Genomic DNA, 22,614 nt, shown 5'->3' with positions numbered 1-22,614 from the left:
GCCATAGTAGATATGATATTTATATAAACCCATTTAGAGTGAGGTTCATGTAAATTTACCATTCTCTATTTGTTTATCTTCTGACAGCGTAAAATTACAAGTGTGCTCCAAAGCGTCCTTTGCCTGTTAGACGTGGGAATGCTGCAGACCATCAGAGAGTGCACGGTACATCAAGCCCAACATAACATGGTTGGTTATAAGATGGTTGGTTATAACATGGTTATAAGATGGTTGGTTATAACATGGTTGGTTATAACATGGTTGGTTATAACATGGTTGGTTATAACATGGTTGCTTATAACATGGTTGCTTATAACATGGTTGGTTATAACATGGTTGGTTATAACATGGTTATAACATGGTTGGTTATAACATGATTGGTTATAACATGGTTGGTTATAACATGGTTATAACATGGTTATAACATGGTTGGTTATAACATGGTTGATTATAACACGGTTGGTTATAACATGGTTATAACATGGTTGGTTATAACATGTTAACATGGTTGGTTATAACACGGTTGGTTATAACATGGTTATAACATGGTTGGTTATAACATGGTTGGTTATAACACGGTTGGTTATAACACGGTTGGTTATAACATGGTTATAACATGGTTGGTTATAACACGGTTGGTTATAACACGGTTGGTTATAACACGGTTGGTTATAACATGGTTAACATGGTTGGTTATAACATGGTTAACATGGTTGGTTATAACATGGTTATAACATGGTTGGTTATAATATGGTTGGTTATAACATGGTTGGTTATAACATGGTTAGTTATAACACGGTTGGTTATAACATGGTTGGTTATAACATGGTTGGTTATAACATGGTTATAACATGGTTGGTTATAACATGGTTAACATGGTTGGTTATAACACGGTTGGTTATAACATGGTTGGTTATAACATGGTTGGTTATAACACGGTTGGTTATAACATGGTTATAACATGGTTGGTTATAACACGGTTGGTTATAACATGGTTATAACACGGTTGGTTATAACACGGTTGGTTATAACACGGTTGGTTATAACACGGTTGGTTATAACATGGTTGGTTATAACACGGTTGGTTATAACATGGTTATAACATGGTTGGTTATAACATGGTTGGTTATAACATGGTTATGACATGGTTGGTTATAACATGGTTGGTTATAACACGGTTGGTTATAACACGGTTATAACATGGTTGGTTATAACACGGTTGGTTATAACACGGTTGGTTATAACATGGCTGGTTATAACATGGTTGGTTATAACATGGTTATAACATGGTTGGTTATAACATGGTTGGTTATAACATGGTTATAACATTAAATCAAATAATGCAACAGCACCATTGCCTTTAGTCAATAGTCACATATCCCACAATTATATATTATCAGATATTATTCTTTAACATGTCGTTGCAAGTGAGTACCTAATCCGATAGTAATGGTTTTTCCAGTATCGATTAGTATCTCCGAGTATAAATTTTTTTTGACAACCCTAATTGTGACATTCATAGTTTGGTTCTGACATTAAACTGGTCCGTGACACAAAAAAAGGTTGAGGACTGCTGTGTTGCTCTTTCTTTATTGATTTCTTTCATTGATCTTGGTTGACATAGTTAGATAACAAATACGTAGAAAAATGTGTAAAAAAAAAAAAGTATACGTGTACATGTTAATAATTAATAGCGGATGAGTAGATGACATAAAAGCAACCAAAGCAGATCATTTGTCAGAAGTCTGTCAAGTGGTGAAATTTGGAAGATGAATCTCAGCAGTTTATTTTTGATTTTGTTGTTTTGTGGCCTGGCTGTGGAGTAGGATACTATCAAAACCAATGCCATGACAGAAAAATTAAATTCTTTGGAAATCAAGATGATGAACATTGAAAGCAAGCTGGAAAACGACGAAAGTCACATCCTTCAGCTGGAACAAAACGGTAAAGAATAAAGCTGAAGCAGATGTTTTTGGGTTTTTTTTGGTGATTTTCAACATCTGGAGAAATAAAATGATGTGAAGAATCATACTTTAACACATATCTGAAATAAACATGTTTTTTTTTTCTTTTTTTTTCTTAGAGAGAAACACGGTCATATTCAGTGTTGGAATTGGAGTGGATTCGCCATTTGGGCCCTTTGACACAGACGTAACTATGATCTACGATTACACATTTGTAAATATTGGAAATGCCTACAGCCCAGTTACAGGTAAGATTCTTCTTCACATTTTTGTGTTAGTGAAGTAAATAAAGCCAAAAAAATGTGTCATGTGATGATGCATGTTTACATTCAGTAATAACATTTGCAGATTCGTAATACTGAAACTTTTTCGATAATTTTGAAAAAATGAAAGAGATTTAAAGATATTACAAGTGTTCAACTGAGGTGTTTCTTGCATTTATACGTGTAAAACCTGCTTCTTCAGAAAATGATAAAAAATTAAAGGAGTTTACTTTTTTTTTCTCCAGGTGTCTTTACAGCACCTGGTTCAGGTTATAACATTTTCTCTCATTCTGGAGGTTGCCATAGAACATGGCTGCATTTATACAAGAACAATGAGGTGATCTTACACATCCATGATCACCAGTCAACTGACACAGCTCATAATGGAGGACATGCGGCGTTCCTGCAGCTGCAGCAGGGTGATACAGTGTATGTGCGTTTAAAGGCGGGTACACATGTCTATAAAGCCAGCACAGTAACAACTTTCAGTGGATTTTCGGTCAAACAAAACAGTTAAAAAGAGACATACATTTCTTTGAAATTGTGTTTGGCTGCAGTGGTTCTTGTGTGTGCTCCAATAAAACACATTTAAATCATACCTACAGCTGAATATGGGGTTTACTTCACTTTTGTGTTGTTAAACAATTTTAATGCTTATCAAACTAGTAAAAGACTCTTTAAATGTGGCGTGGAAATGCTAGTAAACTTGTTTTTGATGTATTTGTAAGTAGTAGATGAACCATATTATGTTTGGAAACAGTTCACGGGGAATATTCATAAAGGCCAACTGAGACATTTTTTCTACCGCTCTTTGAAACCAGGATTGAACTGAAACATTATTTTGTTCATCTCCGTCTCAGAGAAAACCAGCAACAGCTCAGAGTTACAAGATGCAATCTTGACTTATTTACAAAAGTGGCTGTTGATGTATTGCAGTTGCCAGAAAATGGCAATTCCAATATAACTGTAAAAAAAAGAGGAGTAATAAAGATGGCGTTGTAACAAAGTGACAACCAGACTGGTTTAGTATAGCTGTTGCTTCCTGTGGTGCATCTTTCAGAAATATGGAGAGCATTACATTCATGCGAGTAGCATGATTTATGCTGCTCTACAAAGAAAAGCTACAAAGTGCACAGGCTGTGTGGATATGATGCAAATGTCAGGAAATACATAACAATCTGTTATCAGCCTCATTCACTGTTTAATACAGGGAGAACACAACTTCCAGATTGTGTGAGTAAAATCAGATTTTTTTCTCTTTGTCAGTTTAACAGTTTCTGTTTTGGCTGTCACTGTTCCCTGTCTGTTTTCTTACCTGGTTCTTCCTGACCTTGTACTTTCTCCTCACGTTCCCCTCTTTCCTCTCTCCCTCTTTGGACTGACAATCATACACAAATAAATTGTATTCAATTAGATGAAAAAATTAAATTAATATGAAAAAAAATTCTATTAAGATCACTAACAAAAAGTCCTCTTTCAGTGTACTTTCAACCAAAAGGCAAATAACCAAACCACATGAACATCTAATAAAAGATATAAATATTGAAACACTGATCCAACATTATTCTTGATTAATGGATCATTTGATTTTACACTTTTACCTGAATGTGGCTCCTTTTTTTGAAAAAACTTCCTTATATCCATTATGAACCTGGCTGTCTCTCTGTACACACACACACAACAGGAATTATAAGGTTAATGGGCATTCAGTCAGTTAGCTAGTTAGTATCCATTTCAAACAGGACAGTGGTAACAACAGTAGGCTACGGACAATTATAAGTTTTAGATTTTAAATAGGCTGTATACATTTCAATGGGAGCAACAGGGCGGTCAAATGTCACTGATTTTACTACAGAGCAGGATGGATTGTAGGTTAGCAAACATCGTCGGAAAACACGTTTTCAACACTGCAGGTTAACTGGGTGTAATGTTTTTCAGCTAAAAAGAAACATGGCCTGACTCCTACCTAACTATATAAAGAGTAACTGAAGGTTAAATGCAGCTAATATGTCCTGTTTTAAGCCAGGCACTCACACCTCCGCTCTGCTGCGTCTCAGCCACCATCGCGCTGGCAGAAAGGGTGCTAGAGCCAGAGTAGGGGAAAGACGAGCTGGAACAAACCATTTTGGGAGGGGGGGGTATCTATACTTTTGTTGTTAAAATGTTACGTCTCAACCAAGTTCTGTATGCTTTTTATATTTTTAGTAGTGTGACACACACACAGCAAATATTGTAAAAAAAAAAAAAAAGTAAGAAATCTTTGGGGTTGCTTTGATTCATTTTGAAAAATGGGCTAAAATCGCCCCTGGTCTGTCTTATAAAAAATACACATGGACTGACTCAATTCTTTCACAGCAAAGCAATAAGATCCAGTTTCATTTTCATGATACTAATATTTTGGATCAAACGCTTTCTTAGCCTAATATTTGACAGCTAACTTGGTGTTAGCTATTACTGTTAGTTGTTGTATGTTAGCATTTAGTTAGTGGCTATTCTATGTATTTTATTTTAGTTATTGTATATTATGTGTTCCTTTTCCAAAGACTCTATACTGAATTCCCCATTTTACAAAGTTTATACATCCTACTTCATTATCTTCTCCTTTGTCGTTTTAACCAGGTTTCCTCTGTACAGATGTACTTTAAACTATTCTCCAATTTTCTCCAAACCTTTAGTGTCCCACTCTAAAATAATCATATTGTCTTCTCTTCTGGTCCTCCTGCCTTCTTATCTGCCTTGGTTCACTTATTAACTCCCAGAGCGTGTCTTTTATGCAAAAAATTAATCTAATCCATTCACATTTTTTTCTGTTGTTCTGTTTCTGTCTTGCTGTTTGGTGTTTCAGTTGGTCCATGCAATTTATCAGATAAGCAATCAACAAAATCATCTTCTGCAATGTAAGTGTACAATGACTTTCCTGTCAGTCATATGTCTATTTGACAAACCTTTTTTCGTTTATTTTTTACAGCTTCTATGCAACTTATACTGTGAACTTCTTTAACTTCTATTTCTATTTCCATATCTTTTCTCCTAACCTCACATCCCCCATAGGTCACCCTGTGCTGCCTACCACAGTTATCTTTTGCATTATCACAGTCTCCATATCTGTGCTCACCCCCACACTTAGAGCACCTCTGCTTCCATTTGCACACTGCAATGCTCATATCTCTGACATTTGTAGCACCTGAGGGGAGGAAGCACAGAAGGTCTAACCTGAAAGTTCATGCACCCCCCCCTTGACTGTCTAATCTGTACCTTTGGAATTCCAAAGGCACTGATAAGTTATCAGCTCTCTCCCCATAATTGTTTTAGACCATTTCTTCAGTCAGTAATTCTCACTATCATGCAAGTTTTGTTTGGGTTTCTCTAGATCGCTGCCCATTGGCATTCCTGTAATCACTCCCCACATTAATTTAGTCCCTCTAATATTCAAAAAGGTTGATTCTGTTCATCTGGACATAGTGTTTTCAGTGGGAGAAATGTTTCATCACTCATCCAAGTGAACACAATAAAGTTTTTAGGATTTCCTTACCTGAATGACTGAGCATGTATAAAGACACCCTCTCCCATTATCTTTGACAATTTTAGTTAGTTGCCTCTCCAAACTTCTTTTTCGGTTCCCTAGGCAAAACTACTGAGTATTAATTAATCTTACTTTCTAAATTTTGTGTCCCTTACACTGTTAACCTTTGCTGTATTTTTCACAGTAAAATACCACAAAATGCCCAGTAACTTACCTGAAAACATTTCTACAGTTAATTACTGTAATTTGCTTTGCATTATGGGTATATTAAGGTTATTTACATTTACTTACTGTATTTTTTAAAATTGCGGTAGTAGTTATACCTACCGTTAACACATTAGCAGTAGTGCTACTGTATTATGTGATTTGAATGGTTCATCATACTGTTTGTGTATTTTTACTCTTTCAGTGGTTGGTTGCAATAGTGCATTACATTTTAACTCTTTCACTGCCAACCATTTCCAGATTTTCCTCCAACCTATGCCATTTGTCAGTATGATACCAGTGAAAGTATTATGGTTTTGACTTTTTAGGGGACTTGCCTGTGTGAAAGGTTCAAGAATTCTGATCATCTAATCTGCTGCATGCAGTTGTATGCACATGCACAGCTGCTGCAAATGTGTGCTTGCCACTGCGTTGCCATAGAGATCAATTCAAGTGACAGCTGCTCCTGGGGAGAGGGAAAAGAATGCAGAAAGGCCTCCTTGTAGGGAAATTTTATAAAGCAAGGTTCTCCAAATCTCTCCCAAAATTCTGTGTTTTCTTAATTGACTTCCATTCATATGTAAAGACTATAAGGTTAACTACAAATAAAAAAAGCAGAATTCACATTGCTGCATCTCCATCACTTATCTCTGATTAACCCTGAACAAGATTCACACTTCCTTTTGTTAATTTTTTTACTTGCCACTATTCTGTTGTTGGATTTCACTTAGGTTGTTGCTGCTGTCTGTTTTTGTGTAATTTTGTACTTGTGACAAGTAGTGAATAAAGTTATTTAAAAAAGACGCAGAAAGGCGAACTTCAGTCAGTGGAGAATATTGTAATAATTTGGCGGAGGCTTCTCAGTCGAGCAGTAACTGAATTGCTCATTTACTGAACGTGCAACATGTACAGAACTCTTCTGGGAACTAGTCAACCCAACTTAGTGAAACACACACTGAATGCATGCTGGCCCCGCCCACCCACCTACCTCTACCAACCACCACTCCATATCCTGACTGACATGACCTGTGATCCAGTGATTGACAGGAGAGGAAAGACAGGCCAACTTTGTTAACTCTTCCTTACGATATGCTCGAGAGGACAAAAGATTTTGCACCTTGTTATTGTTGGACCTCTGTGTGGAAACTGCAAACGGGACGTCATAAGGTAATGCAAAGAACTCTCCTACCTAACATACTCGTTTATTAATTTTTAAGAGCATATATATTTTTTGTGTGGGGGAGGGGGGGGGCTTAAAATCGGTGTTAGCTTGGTCGAAATAGCACATTAGCTGAATTATTCTGGAAAAAATAGGTTGTGTGTGTTTTTTTTCTTTTCTTATTTAAATATATATTTAGATATATATTTTCCACGGGGAGGGGCGAGGAACACAGGCGCAACGACAGTCTTTGTCTTTTTCCCGCCGAGTGTGGTGCATTGTCCTCCTGCGCTTCTGTTCTATGACTATTGAGAAGCTGGCCACGCTAACAGTGGGACATTTAGCTTCAGCTCTTTGAAAGACAAGACAAAGCAGCAGGTAAAAATACACATTTAATGAGAATAAAGAAAGACAACTTTTTTTTTGGAAATTTAGAGACTGCTAAAACAATCGTATCCAGTTTTGAGCTTGCTCATGTAGGTTAGCCTGCTTTATTTAATTTTGTGTGAGCTGCAGTACACAACATTAAAAAGTTAATATAACATTAGGTTGGTGGCGCGAGGAACTCCAACCTAAGTTTAATATTTATTATTTTTTTAAGTGGGAAGGGGAGAGCATGTTTTTTTTCCTTTAATACAACGTCTTCCAGGGTCTTTTTCATAGGAAAACCATGTAACGTCTGTGTTAGGTTGGTCAAAAGAGCAATTAGTTGAATTATTCTGGAAAAGATGGGTTGTGTGTTTTTTTTCTTTTATTTACTTATGTAAATATATTTTTCAAGGGTTAAATAAATGCAACATTAAATTAACAATTGTCTCTCTGTCTTTTCCCGCCCAGTGTGGTGAATTGCTGTCCTCCTGCCCTTGCTGGCCACGCTGACAGTGTGATGTAGCCTGAGTTCTTTGAGAGACAAGACAAAACAGCAGGTAAAAAGACATATTTAGTGAGAATAAAGGTAGACAACATTTTTTTGGAAATTTAAAGACTGCTAAAACAATCTAACCCAGTTTTGAAGTTTCTCATGCAGGTTAGCCTGCTCTAATCTCAACTGTGGTTTATTGTTTCATAGGTTCCATTTAAAAAGCCAAGAAAAAGGTCTACCAGGGAAAACAATGAGGGTGATGTTGCCATCAAAAGGGGGAGATCTGAACTTGATAGCTATGGTTGCATCAACTGGCAACCCACAACCCTACCAGAAGGAGAAACGACTGAAACTTTGGAGACAAAAAGACAGACTATGTCAACTGTCTTCAGATCAGCAGGTCCTCAAGCAATTGAAACAACAGATGTAAATACTTATATGTCTTTGACTTATATTTACCAGAGGCACATGCTTAATTCTTGGCCTGCCCCCACCTTATGTGAGGTTCAAGAGCATTGGCCATTTCTTTTTACTAAAAGAGGCCTCTGCACTCACTTCCACACACTCACAGATATTGAGGTAGAGACACGTCTCAGTGAAGCCCTTCTTACGAAAGGAAGGAGAATTTTGAACTTCTTTCAAAGCCAGAGACTTCAGTGGAACAAGGAGATTGAACATCTGCTACGTGAGTGCGACAGTGCAAAGCTGAACCACAACCAGATCGCCACAGCAGCCATCCTTCTTCTGATGAAGTACTTCCAAGAAAAAGAGGACTCAATCTTCATCTTGGCTGACGTAATTATATTTAAAATTTTACACATGCACTCTCAATACTGTCAACATAAACAAAGGAAAAATATTTCAATGATTTTGGGTATCATCATTCAAATCAGTTCCTTTTGTGTTTTAATGGCTTTTTCCACCAAGATGTCTGTTGAGAGAGAGATGACCTTACCCATCACACCAAGGGTAATAGCGCTTGGTAAGTAAATAGTTTCAATCCTCTTGTAATATTTTTGTAAAAAATCTATGTAATTATTGTGGTATTTGTACCCACAACAACTTACGTAACAGGGGTTTGTCTGTTTTATATTGTATAAAAATAGAATACACACAGTTTGCTGCTGTTTCTCTTATTATTTATTATACACAATGACCAACAGGAAAAAACAGCCTAACATTTCAGCACAGGCCAAAATGCCAAAACATTAGGCAGTTTTTTCCTGTAATTGATCATAATTTTCATTACATAATAAATAATAAGAGAAATAGCAGCAAACCGTGTGGATTCTATTTTTGTACAGTGTGAGGCCTGCTATCCAGCATTCATGTGGAAACCTTATTTGTAAGGGTGAGCACATTGTCTTATTGGACTCTTGTCTGTTTTTAGGGAATAATTTCATGTCTGCAAGCCGCTGGATGATCAGTTTGGAGGGCAAGGTATTTTATGAGCCTGAGCAGATGCATGACTTTGCCAGCACCCTTGCTGTCTTCTTTGCGTCATACTACGTTTTCAACCTTGAGTATCAGGAGTCAGCGTCCATCACACTGGAGATGATACAGAGGTAAATACTTTACACCATTTAAGAATGAAATATATGTGATAGCTTGACTACAGTTGCAGAAACATATAGGTGATTGCTGTAATGTATGTTTTAATTTTGAAATTAAAGCAGCCTTTTTTCCGTTAAAAGGTTCTTTGTGAGGATCAATCCAGACATGGGAACAAAATGCCCTGCAAAACTTGGTACAAGCCGCAAGACAGGTCGTGTCGTAAAGAGGAAGGTTACAAGCATCAGCCCTCGGATCACCACCTTCCTCCAGCGGCTCTCTGAGTTTGAATGGAGGACTTCCAACTAGGTAAGAATACAGAGATGATAATATCTTTTACATAGCTGATAATTATATACATACTGTACACACATCCATACAACAGTATGAATGATCTCAGACAGATGTGAACAAGTGAATAACCTGAGCAAACATGAATATTGATGATGTGTCTTTGACAGGTGGTGATAAAGACTACGCTGAACCCGACCATCCTGGTAACGGAAATCTAAATCCCATGTCACATTCTATTTCCTGGGACCCACTGATAATTATTACATTTTGTAAATAATTTTTGTTTTACAATTGTAATAGCTTATCTAATGTTCATGCTGGTGGGTTTGTCCTGTTTTTAGTGGAATGAAAAACTGTTTTCCTTAAAAAAATCAGACACAGAAAGGTGAAGGACTGTGTAGTTTTCATGTACGCTTCTATTTATTTTGACATTGTTTTTATTCAGTTGAAAAATGTTTTTCTTGTTAAAAAAAAATTATCAACAATAAATGTTGGTTTAATTCACTATTCTGAGACTACTTTATTGAATTATATTGTTTTTTGTAAATGTTCTTATATTGAATATGAATGTTAATATTATTTTATATGCTGTAAAACACAATTACAGTCTAAACAAATTATACTGTACACAATTACAGTGTTATACCATAAACCACAATTGCAGTACAGTGATACTATAAAACTTAATCACGGTAAGTCTTTCTAACTGTAAACCACGTTTACAGTAAAGCTGCATTACCACAAACAACATTTACAGTAAAGCTGTTATACTGTAATATATGTTTACAGTAAAGTGGTTGAACTGTAAAACATCACAACAGTAAAGATACTGTAGATCAGTAATTACAGTAACTTACTGGCAATAGTGTTGCCAGTAAGTTAATGTAAAAATACAATAAAATGTCTAACAGTGTACATCTATTTCTATTTTATCAACCATCCTGTTAGTGACATATTCAACTCTGGTCGCTTTCAAGACAGTAAATAAAATTCTTGTCCTCTCTGCTGAGTCTCCAGACATGATCATATTTTTTTTAAACTGACCTCCCCTAGCCCTAAATTTTGCATGTCTCTACTTGGCTCTCTTCTCGCTTCACCGATTTCCCTGCATGAAATCAAAACGTGTTGTACTATTTATCTTTCTTAACACTGATTACAGTATTAAGTTGCATTCTTACGCAATTTACGTGCCATTTAAATTACTGCATCTAGCTTGAAGTCTGCTGATGATCACATGCTCCTTCCTCTTAGAGCCCCTGCTTCTCTACACGCATTAATGAGATATTTTTTGCCTGTTCAGTTAAACGTGAATTATCTGATAAAAATTCGTAAACCATCTCTAGGTGCTTGCTTGCTGTCCCTGTATCAATAGACAATAATGCTGACAGTGAGTGAATCACTACATTTTAGCTTCTTACTATTCCTCACACCTTCAAGCCACTGCACACAAATCCTCTACATATACACTTGAATTAGATGTTCTTCTCCCAGTGATGATCTTATGTGGAAATAACAGTTGTTGCTGTCTGTGGCTCCTTAGACCCATCTGTGAAAATCTGAATGTAATCGCTGTAATCCCTGTGCCTGTGATGTTCCCGGACCAAATCTGGTGCTTTATGGTTGTTCTTAATATTTAACAATTCAGTTTCTGTATTTCTTGCACTACCACTGCACCCTATAATACCAATTTGGCTAACGATCCATACACTACAAATTCATACTCTGACTTTTGGCTTTATTAATTTGACATATGTTCTTTAGCAGCATCTTAGCAGCTCCCCAGCGTAGATAATATTAATAAATAATTTAATAAAGCTTTGCTTTATTACTCTGCTAAACTGATCTGTAGGTTAATCTTTAGTCAAAATACAGCCACAGAAAGCAAAACTATTTTAATTGTTTGAGTCATTTCTTTAAAATTCTTTCTTCCATTTTTTTCATATCTTTATTTTTTTTTTCACTAACAATTTAAAACTTCACTCTGGTTCCCATGTTTGCTCTTGGCAATTTTCTTCCTACAACTTAACAACTTAACTGTCGACCCATCGATTTTCACTGCTTATCTTGTTCAGGGACACTGGATATGAACAGGTAACACAGAGAGACAAACAGCACATCACATCTACAAGCATTTTAGATCATTAGCCAATTAACCTAAACCTACTAACTGCATGTGTTTAGACTGTAAGAGGAAGCTGGAGCATGCCCTGGTCAGGACCTTCTTGCTTTGAGGGAACAGTGCTAACCACTAAACATCAGATGTTCAACGAAATTAGAAGCAACTCCCTAGCAGCAGCATTTGCAAAAAAAATATCAATAAAAACAAATCTAAAAATACCAGCTATAAAGCTATACAGCTATAAATGTAAATGTAGAAAATAGATGACTGAAAAATAATAATAATAGAAATGAAATTATAATTTAAGGTAACCTTATGTTACCTTAAATTAACTGACAGTGATTCTTGATGGATGCTTTGTTGGTAGATTATCCACCTTTTCTTCCTGTGATTTTTCACCAAGGATTTAAAAACTATATTCACTAATAAATTATATGAGTTGACCTTAGCTATGTAAGGAGCACATGCTTGTAACTTGTTTTCACTTGGATATGGAGCTACTGTGTGAATGCACAAGGATCACAAGGATCCATGGTTAATCAAAACCTTGAAGTAAAGCTCTGATCCATTCTTTTCACGTTTCATTCATTCGTCGCTGTCTGCCAGAACTGTCCTCACATTAGAATGTTTTTAACTATACTATATGTTTACCTGCAATATATAAAATATTTTAATAGTATATTTTTATATAAAACCTGCAAGTGTGTACACTATATGAAAAATCCTTTATTCAAATTATGAAAATCAAAACAATTCCAAACAACCTTAAACTTTCTTCAGCATTAGATAGTTGTGCTCTTTTGGCTTATTACATTTTTTGCAACACTGTTAAGTGTGAGCTGAGATACCAAAGAAGTAAGATGCACTAAAACCAGCATCAAAGGGAAAATAAATGAGTACCTTAAAACTGTCCTGCTGACTGTTACTTCTTATTTCTCCAGACATGAATACAATTCAAGCATTATTCAGTTTTAAACACCTAGGCAAAATAGAAACCATGACCAAGGAGTCTCTTTGTCTCTCTGTTTGAGTATGTTTTGTAGTTACATAAAGAAAGCCATAAATAAGTGTTAAAGTCAGCAATCCCAAGCTGTTTTACCTCCTTTCAGTCAACTCAACATGGTGCAGTGCACACTGAGAAGAACATTAAACCAAATCCTTTCATAAAAACAGTTGCACTTTTTCTTGTCAAGCAGACTTCTAATAGCTGCAACTTGGAGACCACAACTTAAACTTCAAGGCAGATAATGGCATATGCGCTAAAATATAAAGTGATACAGCAGATAGAGTGATAACATTCCAAAATGAGAAAAAATAGTTTGTATAGTATGTTTTGCATACTGTGAAAAAGGGATTAATTTATTAACCAATAGAGCTATGAATTAAAAAATGAGTGTTGTTTCACACTTATTTTTCAATTTCTTGTGATGTGCTGTTTAAAATGCCAGAACTAAAAGCCTTAGTCATTTTGTGCTCTTTGGTCAGCAGTGCTATTTAACGTCAGTCATTAATATGACATAATCTAAAATTTCAACAGCACAAAAATTCTGTCAATTAAAAATAAACAAGAATAAAAACATAGTCTGTTACACTAGATTTACACATATTTTAAAAAACCCAACAAAAAACATCCATTCACCGCCCCATTCCCTTCCACTTACCCTTATCAGGGTCATGGGGGAGCTAGAGCCTATCCCAGCTATCAGAGGGTGAGAGATGGGGTAAAAAAACTATACCCCAAATAAAACTATAAATATATATTTATAACCATCGATTCCTACATATCAGACTATCGGAATAAGCTTAGGTAGCCAAGTTTAACTAGCAACAACAATAAAATCTTAACCATTAGAAAAACCATAAAAAAATTCACATCAGTTCCACAGATGTCATTAATTACAGCAACATTAATGAATGGTTTATTCAATCAGGATTTATAGTATATTATAGCACAGAAACAGCAATAGTGAAGGATATGAATGATCACTTATGGCCTCTGGCAGTGGAGTCATCTCTGTGGTTGTTCTACTAGACCTCAAGGCAACATTCAATACTGCTGACCACAGTATACTACAGAGTTTTATTACAGAGATTAAAACACCATTGGTACTAATGGAACTGCACTGCAATGGTTTGTATCATATCAATCTAATCGATTCCAGTATATGCATGTAAATAGAGTCTTGCTCACACACAACAGTTAGTCACAGGGTTCCACAGGGTTCAGTGGTGACATCGATGCATTTTATATTCTAAATGCTTCCCTTGGGCAATATAATTAGAAACCTGCACATATTTTTTATTGCAGGGTCATCTGATCCAGCTGTAAATATATGCTTTGTAAAATTAGAGAGGATGTTTGTCTCCCAAATTTACTAACTTATTCTGTTCACAATTTTTTTGTGAACAAAATAAGTGACAATTTTTATTGCACAATTTTAAAGCATTTCTAGGTGGTGGGAGGCTTCCACTTGGCCAGTCTCTGAATATCCTCTCTGTTTTTCGTGGATGATGTGGTTCTGTTGGCTTCATCAGGTGGTGGACTCCAGCTCGTACTGGAGCGGTTCGCAGCCGAATGTGATGCGGCCGGAATGAGAATCAGCACCTCCAGGTTGGAGGCCAAGATCCTCACCAAAAAAGGGTGGTGTGCCCACTCTGGGTCAGGGATGAGCTACTGCCCCAAGTGGAGGAGTTTAAGTATCTTGGTGTCTTGTTCATGAGTAAGGGGAGACGAGAGCTGGTGCTGTGGCTGCAGTGATACGGACATAGTACCAGTCCATCGTGGTGAAGAGAGAGCTGAGCATAAAGGCAAAGCTCCTCTCCCAGTCAATTTACATCCCCAAGCTCATCTATGGTCACAAGCCTTGGGTAGTGACATGGATACAAGCAGCAGGAATTAGCTTTCTCCAAAGGGTGGCTGGCCTCTCCATTAGGGAGTCTGCCAGAGTAGAGCTCAAAGTACTCTAGAGCGGCTCTGCCACATCGAAAGAAGCCAATTGAGGAGGTTCGTGCATCTGACAAGGATGCCTCTGTTCCGAGTATGTCCCACCGGGATGAGGCCCCAGGGTAGAGCCAGGACACGCTGGTGAGATTATATCTCTTAGTTGGCCTGGGAAACCCTTGGTGTTACCCTGGACAAGCTGGAGGAGGTGGCTGGGGAGAGGGAGGTCTAGGTTTCTCTGCTTAGGCTGCTGCCCCCGTGACCCAGCTCCCGATAAGTGGAAGAAGATGGATGGATGGCTGGATGGTGTGTGTTGTCTGGCTTCTGCATAACAAAAAGCAAAAAAAAAGTAACTTTAGTGGTTGAATGTTATGGGTGATTAATTAATTTTCCAGTTTATTGTTTTCCCTAATAAATAACAATATTAGTTTTAGTTTTAAAGAAGGTTTAGACAGATTTCTAAAACGTTTAAGTTTTCTTGTTTTACGAGAGGTGGTCAAATAAATTTGTTAAGCACTGTTACAATGAGTTGCATTTTAATCATAAAAAGACTGGAACACCACAAAATGCAGAATCAAGTCTAGTTATAAGGTGTTTAGTTAAAGAAGGCAAGGTTTCTATAGGAGAAATGCAGAAATCTGCATTTAAGCTTCTGAAATGCTTTATTGTTGTGTGAGCACTTAATTTTTCCATGTTGGATGTAAAATGCATAATTATGTAACGTCTTTGAACTAGTTTGCTCATGATAGCACTCGAGGTCAATCTCTTTATCACTGAGCTGTTGCAAATTAATAGACCACAAAAAAACAATTCTAGGAGAAAATAATTTATATTGCTTATAAGGAAAGATTCCCCATATGATTGTGCGTCACAGTAAGTTTCAAAAGTTGTTTTAAATTAAGTTTTTGCCTCAGTGCAGTAAGCAAAATACAATGATTTGTGATTTATTTTAATACAGTTGCAATTAGTGTCGGGTATTGTAATGTGTCAAGTGGAAACATGGTATCCATGGATCCAATCCAAAGATTAACATCAAAAGCTGAAATCTGCCACTTTGTTAAATTCATTAAATATTTCACCTGCAAATATTTGATAACAGTATGATTCATGTGTAAATAAAGATGCATGTGACAAACTTGCTTCGCTATTCTCAATAGGTCCATCATCACACAACAGCAGGCACATGACCCAAAGTCAGAGTAACTAGAGCTCACACTCACCCAGCAGCAGCCCAGAAAGTTTTCAGAGCCAAAGAGGAGATTACAAAATAACTAAGCCATTCTCTTTCTGACTGCGATAGTCAGCATTCCTAGTGAAACTAGGGAAATGGGTTATTAATGTTGTCCCTTTTATTTCTGTGCTCAGTTAGAGATTTACTCCCACCTTGTGTGTTTTTGTATTTATGCGGAGTTTACAACACCTTGCCTGAATTACCACAATGCATCTCACGACAGAAGAAACAATAGAGCTTGGACTCAATGACCAGGGGACAGACAATCCTGCATTTGGGGTAAGTGACGTGTTGTCTTTATCTGCTCTAAAGTTTCCAGATTGATTTTCTTTCTTCTTTCGGCGCACCGGCCGATCTTGATTGATTTTTTTGGTGTCATAAGACTCCAACTCTGTCACAAAGACAAATGGAAAACATATAATAACACAGAGTCACTACTTAAGATTTTGACAATGTTGTATGTTTGCTTATATTAGCAGACTAAAGTTAAAAAGAGCTACAGTGTGATATTTTTTCAATACAGCACTAAGAGCTAAATGTAAGCCACTCTGGAATGTGAAATCAACAAAGGGTGCATGTGTTGCCCAAAAGGAGGGATATGTAAGTGGAGCGGACTCCATGGCTGTTTGTGTATAAATGGGAAAAAAAAAGTTTAGACTGCATGTGGTGTTCAAGTGTACACAGCTGACTTTAAGGCTGATGTTTTCCTCTTCCTACCCATGGCAATTGACTGAAGAAAGAAAATTAGAACATACACAAACTCCACTGCAGATGGGCAAGCACGTGAATCTGTCATCATCTGCAAAACTGGGCCTTATTTATCATATTTAGCTAACCTTGTATTATATATCAAAGCCTCCTCCTTTGGGGAAAATCACATCTTCATTTTACTTCTCTCTTTTAAGTTAGTTTTATTAAAGTGCATTGTACACAACATGCATCTACAATTGTCAAAGTTTTGTTTTAGCCTTTTTGGAAGAAAGGTCTACTTATATTTTTCTCTTAAATTTTAACCTCTACAATAGTTATCTGGCAAAAACATGCTAAAAACAAGTGCTATAAGATTATTGTGTCCCTTGAGTCTGTAGGATTTATAATACATTTATGATCCTATGTGATATTTCATTTGAGCAACAAAGTCACTTTGTGAGAAGGAAAATCAACACACACACACACATGCACACACCCCCACACACCTTGGAAGAGCAAGAGATACACAACTAAAGTAATAACAGCTCGGACATCACCTGTCTCAACAAGGCCACTTTTCATCAGTATGTCCTCTTGTGGAACCAGGACATATTGATCAAAAGTGTACTGTGGCATCCAAACCCATGAGTAGTTATGAATTAACAGACGACCAATATCCACACTGACCGAGAAGTACCTGGCACCTGGTGCAATCAAAGCAAGAGATCCAGAGACTACAGCCAGCACAATGGGAACAATAGTGAGATGCATGGACACGATAAGCCAACTCTGGTAGAATACAGCATTTTAACTGAGCATCTGCTGAGCTAAGGATAAAGCAACAGCCTCGTCTCAGGTATGAGATCAAGGATGCAAGTAAAGAAAGCCCCTGTGGTGAAGAAGAATCAGGAAAGCTAATGTTAGTCGGTCAATTGAGACAATACTAGCACATTGCTGAAGAAGCTAACAGCAGTCCACGATCACTTGGCAGAACTTGATCACCTGACCATCAGGCAACTCCTGTACATAGCTTGACGGTTGAGGTTAAACGTTAAATAAACAATCAGCTTATCTATGAATAGTTCATTTGTCTCTTTAACTTCTTGTTTTATTGTCCTCTAAATCCAATTTTAATGTATTCCAAGAGCTCTGGAGCAAAAGTGGTGTGGCGCTGTATTAAAATGAGCCTTTTTTTGGCTGGTTAATGTGATCAAACAGTGTTGAGATTACTTTTAATGGGAGAATGAAAAATCTAACTCAGTATATCAAAATCATCCATCCATCCATCTTCTTCAGCTTATCCGGGGCCAGGTCGCGGGGGCAGCAAGTTAAGCAGAGAAGCCCAGACCTCCCTCTCCCCGGCCACCTCCTCCAGCTTATTTGGCACCAAGGTGTCCCCAGGCCAGCCAAATAAAAGATATGATCTCTTCAGTTTGTCCTATAGGTCTGCCCTGGAACCTCCTCCAGGTGGGACATGCCCAGAACACCTCACTCAAGAGAAGCCCAGGAGGCATCCTTATCAGATGCCTGAACCACCTCAACGGGCTCCTTCCGATGTGGAGGAGCAGCGGCTCTACTCTGAGCCCCTCCCAGATGGCTGAATTACCCTTGGGAGGAAGCCCATTTCCGCTGCTTGTATTCGCAATTTCTCCAATCCTTCTGTCTATCTCCCGCTCCCTTCTCCTGTCACTCGCGAACAAGACCCTGAGATACTTAAACTCCTCTACTTGGGTTGGAACTCATCCCTAACCCAGAGTGGGCACTCTACCCTCTCCGGGTGGAGGTTGGAGAGGGTATCAAAACCCAGACATGGTTTTGTAGCATATTGTTTGCCTCAGTTTTGAAAGGATGTAGTGTATAGTCATTTTATTAAGTAGCATCTTACATAATAAACAAACCTAAAAACATTATCAAATAGACTTTTGGCAGTTCACATTGAGATGTCTGTAGAGTGAAAAGCATTTTAAACATTAAAGTGACTCAGTAACTCAAAACCCAGACAAATAAAAAACAATGCAGCAACAACTGAAGATTTGTTCAGCTGACCCTGAAGTGAACAGCTTACCCACATCCAGTCATATGTATTTCTGTTATCTGTAGATGCTGGGTTACAGGAAGAGAGCCACTAGATGGAAGCAAATAATAACTGAAGCAAATGTCTGAAGATGCTTCTTGCTGGAGAGGAAATGTGGTACAGATGGGTTTGCAACTGAGTGGTTGAGACTGATGGAATGGTGACATTCACACAACAAGGTGTCAACTTTGTTTGAAGAGATAAGTGTTATTAATGCAGTTATAATGATGCAGATTATATGGCAGCAATAAAAGAATTTCTGTGTCTCCACACCTTCTACCCTCTCCAATCTCAGAAGAGGTTTACAAGTTTGTGGACAAGGCTCAGCAGGCCCAACACTCTAAAGCAGGGGTGTCAAACTCAAATACACAGTGGGCCAAAATTCAAAACTGGAACAATGTTGCGGGCTAACATTAATATTTATTGAAAAAAAATCTTCCTCCAGATATAAGAATCAATCTTTTCTTATTGACTCAAACAAGTTTTGCTGAAAAACTGAATATGGAACAAGCAAGGCTTAATACTAAACGATATATATATAGATATTAGCTGTATAATACCAGTAGGCCAGCTCTAATAGTAATTTGGTATGGCTTCGCGGGCCAAATGTGGCCCGGGAGCCAGAGTTTGACACCTATGCTCTAAAGGAAAAGAAAGACAACACAGGAAATTTCACACCTTAGTTTCAAAAACACACACTCCTCATTCTGAACCTACACAACTCAGAGAAGAAAACACACCTGAAGACAGGAGAAATGGGTAAAGATCTTTTCAGACCGGAATCTCACTGAACCTGAAAAGAGAGTATTAGCCAAAGTACTCAATTTTGCCATTTCTCTGCAACAGTTGCCCATAGTGGACCTCATCACAGCCACAGAAACCGCCATACGGATTAATAAATTATCACAGACAGAAGCAGAGCAAATCAGGATGAAAGTCTCAGCGACTCTCCGGTGCCAAAGTCCCTCCGTCCAACCTGACAATACAAGAAAAGAAGGCCGTCGCTTCCCTGAGCAAAGACCACAACATCACTATTTTACCAGCTGATAAGGGAAGATACACCGTGGTCCTAAACACTACAGATTACCATACAAAGATCACTACTCTCCTCAGTGACAACAATACCTACGAAGCCTTAAAGCGAGACCCCACAAGCAGCTACAAATAAAAAAAAAAGAAAAAAGAAAGTTATAGCTTGCCTTCAAGACCTTGAAAAGGACAAAATCATTGACCGCCTTACATATCACCGCCTTTACCCAGGGGATGCCATACCCTGCATTTACGGACTTCCTAAAATCCACAAGGAAGGTGTCCCACGTCAGTAGCATAAACTCAGCTACTTACAACATTTCAAAACACCTTGCTACCATCCTTGCTCCTCTCGTGGGGAGCACCCCACACCACATCAAGAACGCCACTGACTTCACCGACAAGGTCCAGAAACTTACCCTGGATCCTGATGAAACCATGGTGTCCTTTGATGTAGTCTCTCTCTTCACTTGCATACCCACCACGGAGGCAGTGTAGACTGTCAGAAAACGACTACAAGAAGACAGCTCCTTAGAAGACAGGACCAACTTCACACCTGATCAGATTTGTACACTGTTAGACCTCTGCCTTACCACAACATACTTCAAACACAACGAAGGCTTCTACAGACAAAAACGTGGCTGTGCCATGGGCTCCCCTGTGTCACCTATTGTAGCCAACCTTTACATGGAGGAAGTGGAAAGGAAGGCTCTTGGCTCTTTCAAAGGAAGAGTACCCAGCCACTGGTACAGATATGCAGACGACTCCTGGGTCAAAATCAAGACACAAGAAGTGGAATCTTTCACTGCGAACATTAACACCTTGGATAAAAACATCAAGTTCACCAGGGAAGACACAAAGGACAACTGTTTGCCTTTCCTGGACTGCGCTGTGCACATTGAAGAGAATGGCAACCTCAACATCGAAGTTTACCGGAAGCCCACACACACGGACCAGTACCTCCTCTTTGACTCCCATTACCCTCTGGAACACAAACTTGGAGTAATTAGGACCCTACACCACCGGGCAGAACATGTTCCCTCTAAGCCTAAAGGGAAAAAGAAGGAACACACATATGTAGCACTCAAAACATGCGGTTATCCTAATTGGGCGTTCATAAAGTCAGCAAAGAGGCACAGAAAAGAAGATCAGACACCAGCGAGGGAGGATAAGAAAGACAGACGCAACAACATTGTCATCCCCTATGTAGCCGGTGTATCAGAAAAACTTAGGAGAGTTTTCTCCAAGCATGACATCCCAGTGCATTTCAGACCCAGCAACACACTCAGACAAAAACTGGTTCACCCGAAAGACAAAACTCCAAAACACAGACTTAACAATGTGGTGTATGCTGTACAGTGTAGCGAGGAATGCCCAGACCTCTACATTGGAGAGACCAAACAGCCACTTCACAAGCGCATGGCACAACATAGAAGAGCCACCTCCACAGGACAAGACTCAGCAGTCCATTTGGATCTAAAGGATAAAGGTCACTCTTTCGAGGATGCCAATGTTCACATTTGGACAGAGAGGACAGATGGTTTGAAAGAGGAGTGAAAGAAGCCATCTATGTCCACTGTGAGCGACCATCTTTGAACAGAGGCGGGGGTTTACAACACCAACTCTCTGCCATCTATAATCCAGTTTTGAGTTCCCTCCCCAGACGCCTTAATGCCCACTCACATCCTGGGCCATCTCATCTCAGGAAATCGCATGATAAGGTGGGGCCAGGTTTCACAATGAGCTCACCCGAAACCCTGGCTGATTGGGACCCACACCCGTTTTCACACCTTGGCTCATGTGATTAGAGGATCATCAGGGGGTCCTTTGTCCCTCTTTGGGGGGATATTCCCACTGGGTTTAAATCTGGGACTCTCCGCCATTTGACTTTAGAACTGAAGAAGCTTCTCGGATGAGAGGTGAAACGTCTTCAGGCAACTTAAAGAAGTCCAGATGCTTTTCTTTGCAAGCTCCTTTGACTACGATGACCTGGATGACTGAGAACCTTCACAGACATGAGTGCAGAGCACAACCTCTGAGACACAGCAGGTTTCAAAGACAGTTGTGTTCCCCACTGTGGACCTAGTGATGAAGACTTTAGTGAATTTTAGAACCTTCTGGTTCTAATATGTGAAACATGTAGAAAGAATGCTGTTGCAATAGTATAGACCCTGTTAATACATAGTGATTAAGTACACTGACAAAGGGATGGATGGATGGATTTCATGAAGATTCTGCCATAACAATAGTGTCCAATAGTGTCTTTGCTTTGTCCTTGGTTGTTTTGGTTGGGTTGTCTTTCTCTCTTTTCTTTTTTTTCTTTTTTTTTGGCGCACGGGGCGGGAATGTTGTACAAGGAGAGGTGTTAGAAGTAAAATATTGACCGAATCACTGGATGATAATGAATGACATAATGAATGAGATGAATGACATGTCCATACCTGTTTGGTCGGGGGCCAGGTTCAAAATGACTTCATCTCATAATGTTGCCCAATAGGGTGAAAACTGTGCTACTGTTGTCAGAACAAAAGGTGAGAAAGGAGGGAAGGCATGCTAGGAGGAAGCAAGAGAGAAATAAGGCCAGAATTGCAAAGGTGTAAGTGATGAGATTCTAAATGAAGGGACTATGACTGGTAAAAGAAGAAGGAAGCTAGAAAGATTGTATAACATGATATACAAGGTCAGACATTTCTGTACACTCATTATGGGC

At 38.3% G+C, this 22,614-nt stretch overlaps 2 protein-coding genes across 2 annotated transcripts in view; both read left to right on the top strand.

The window, feature by feature from the left end:
- The first annotated feature begins 7,934 nt into the window (after window positions 1-7,934).
- On the top strand, window positions 7,935-10,325 carry LOC146383089 (uncharacterized). The gene is made up of 5 exons (XM_084934243.1): window positions 7,935-8,039; window positions 8,183-8,957; window positions 9,366-9,540; window positions 9,670-9,835; window positions 9,988-10,325. Exons 2-4 carry the CDS (start codon window positions 8,351-8,353, stop codon window positions 9,833-9,835), a joined length of 948 nt encoding a protein of 315 aa, XP_084790369.1. The 5' UTR covers window positions 7,935-8,039; window positions 8,183-8,350; the 3' UTR covers window positions 9,988-10,325.
- Window positions 10,326-16,095: 5,770 nt separating this feature from the next.
- LOC146383088 (solute carrier family 23 member 2) overlaps window positions 16,096-22,614 on the top strand; it is a 55,910-nt gene continuing 49,391 nt past the window's right edge. The window contains exon 1 of the mRNA XM_084934242.1: window positions 16,096-16,390. Within this exon, the coding sequence (XP_084790368.1) occupies window positions 16,319-16,390 (72 nt within the window). The 5' untranslated portion in view covers window positions 16,096-16,318. The remainder of the gene's footprint in view (window positions 16,391-22,614) is intronic.

This window comes from Perissodus microlepis, chromosome 7 (genome assembly GCF_051167445.1).
Source record: "Perissodus microlepis isolate ML-2025 ecotype Zambia chromosome 7, ASM5116744v1, whole genome shotgun sequence".
In the NCBI taxonomy this organism is placed as follows: Eukaryota; Metazoa; Chordata; class Actinopteri; order Cichliformes; family Cichlidae; genus Perissodus; species Perissodus microlepis.
This window is presented reverse-complemented; position numbering and strand designations above follow the sequence as displayed.

Excerpts from the sequence above, each read along its gene's own strand:
- LOC146383089 (XM_084934243.1), top strand. The coding sequence starts at position 8,351 with ATGTCAACTGTCTTCAGATCAGCAGGTCCTCAAGCAATTGAAACAACA. Across the intron at positions 8,958-9,365 it reads ACCAAGGGTAATAGCGCTTG|GGAATAATTTCATGTCTGCA; the intron begins GTAAGTAAATAG and ends GTCTGTTTTTAG. Across the intron at positions 9,541-9,669 it reads ACACTGGAGATGATACAGAG|GTTCTTTGTGAGGATCAATC; the intron begins GTAAATACTTTA and ends TTCCGTTAAAAG.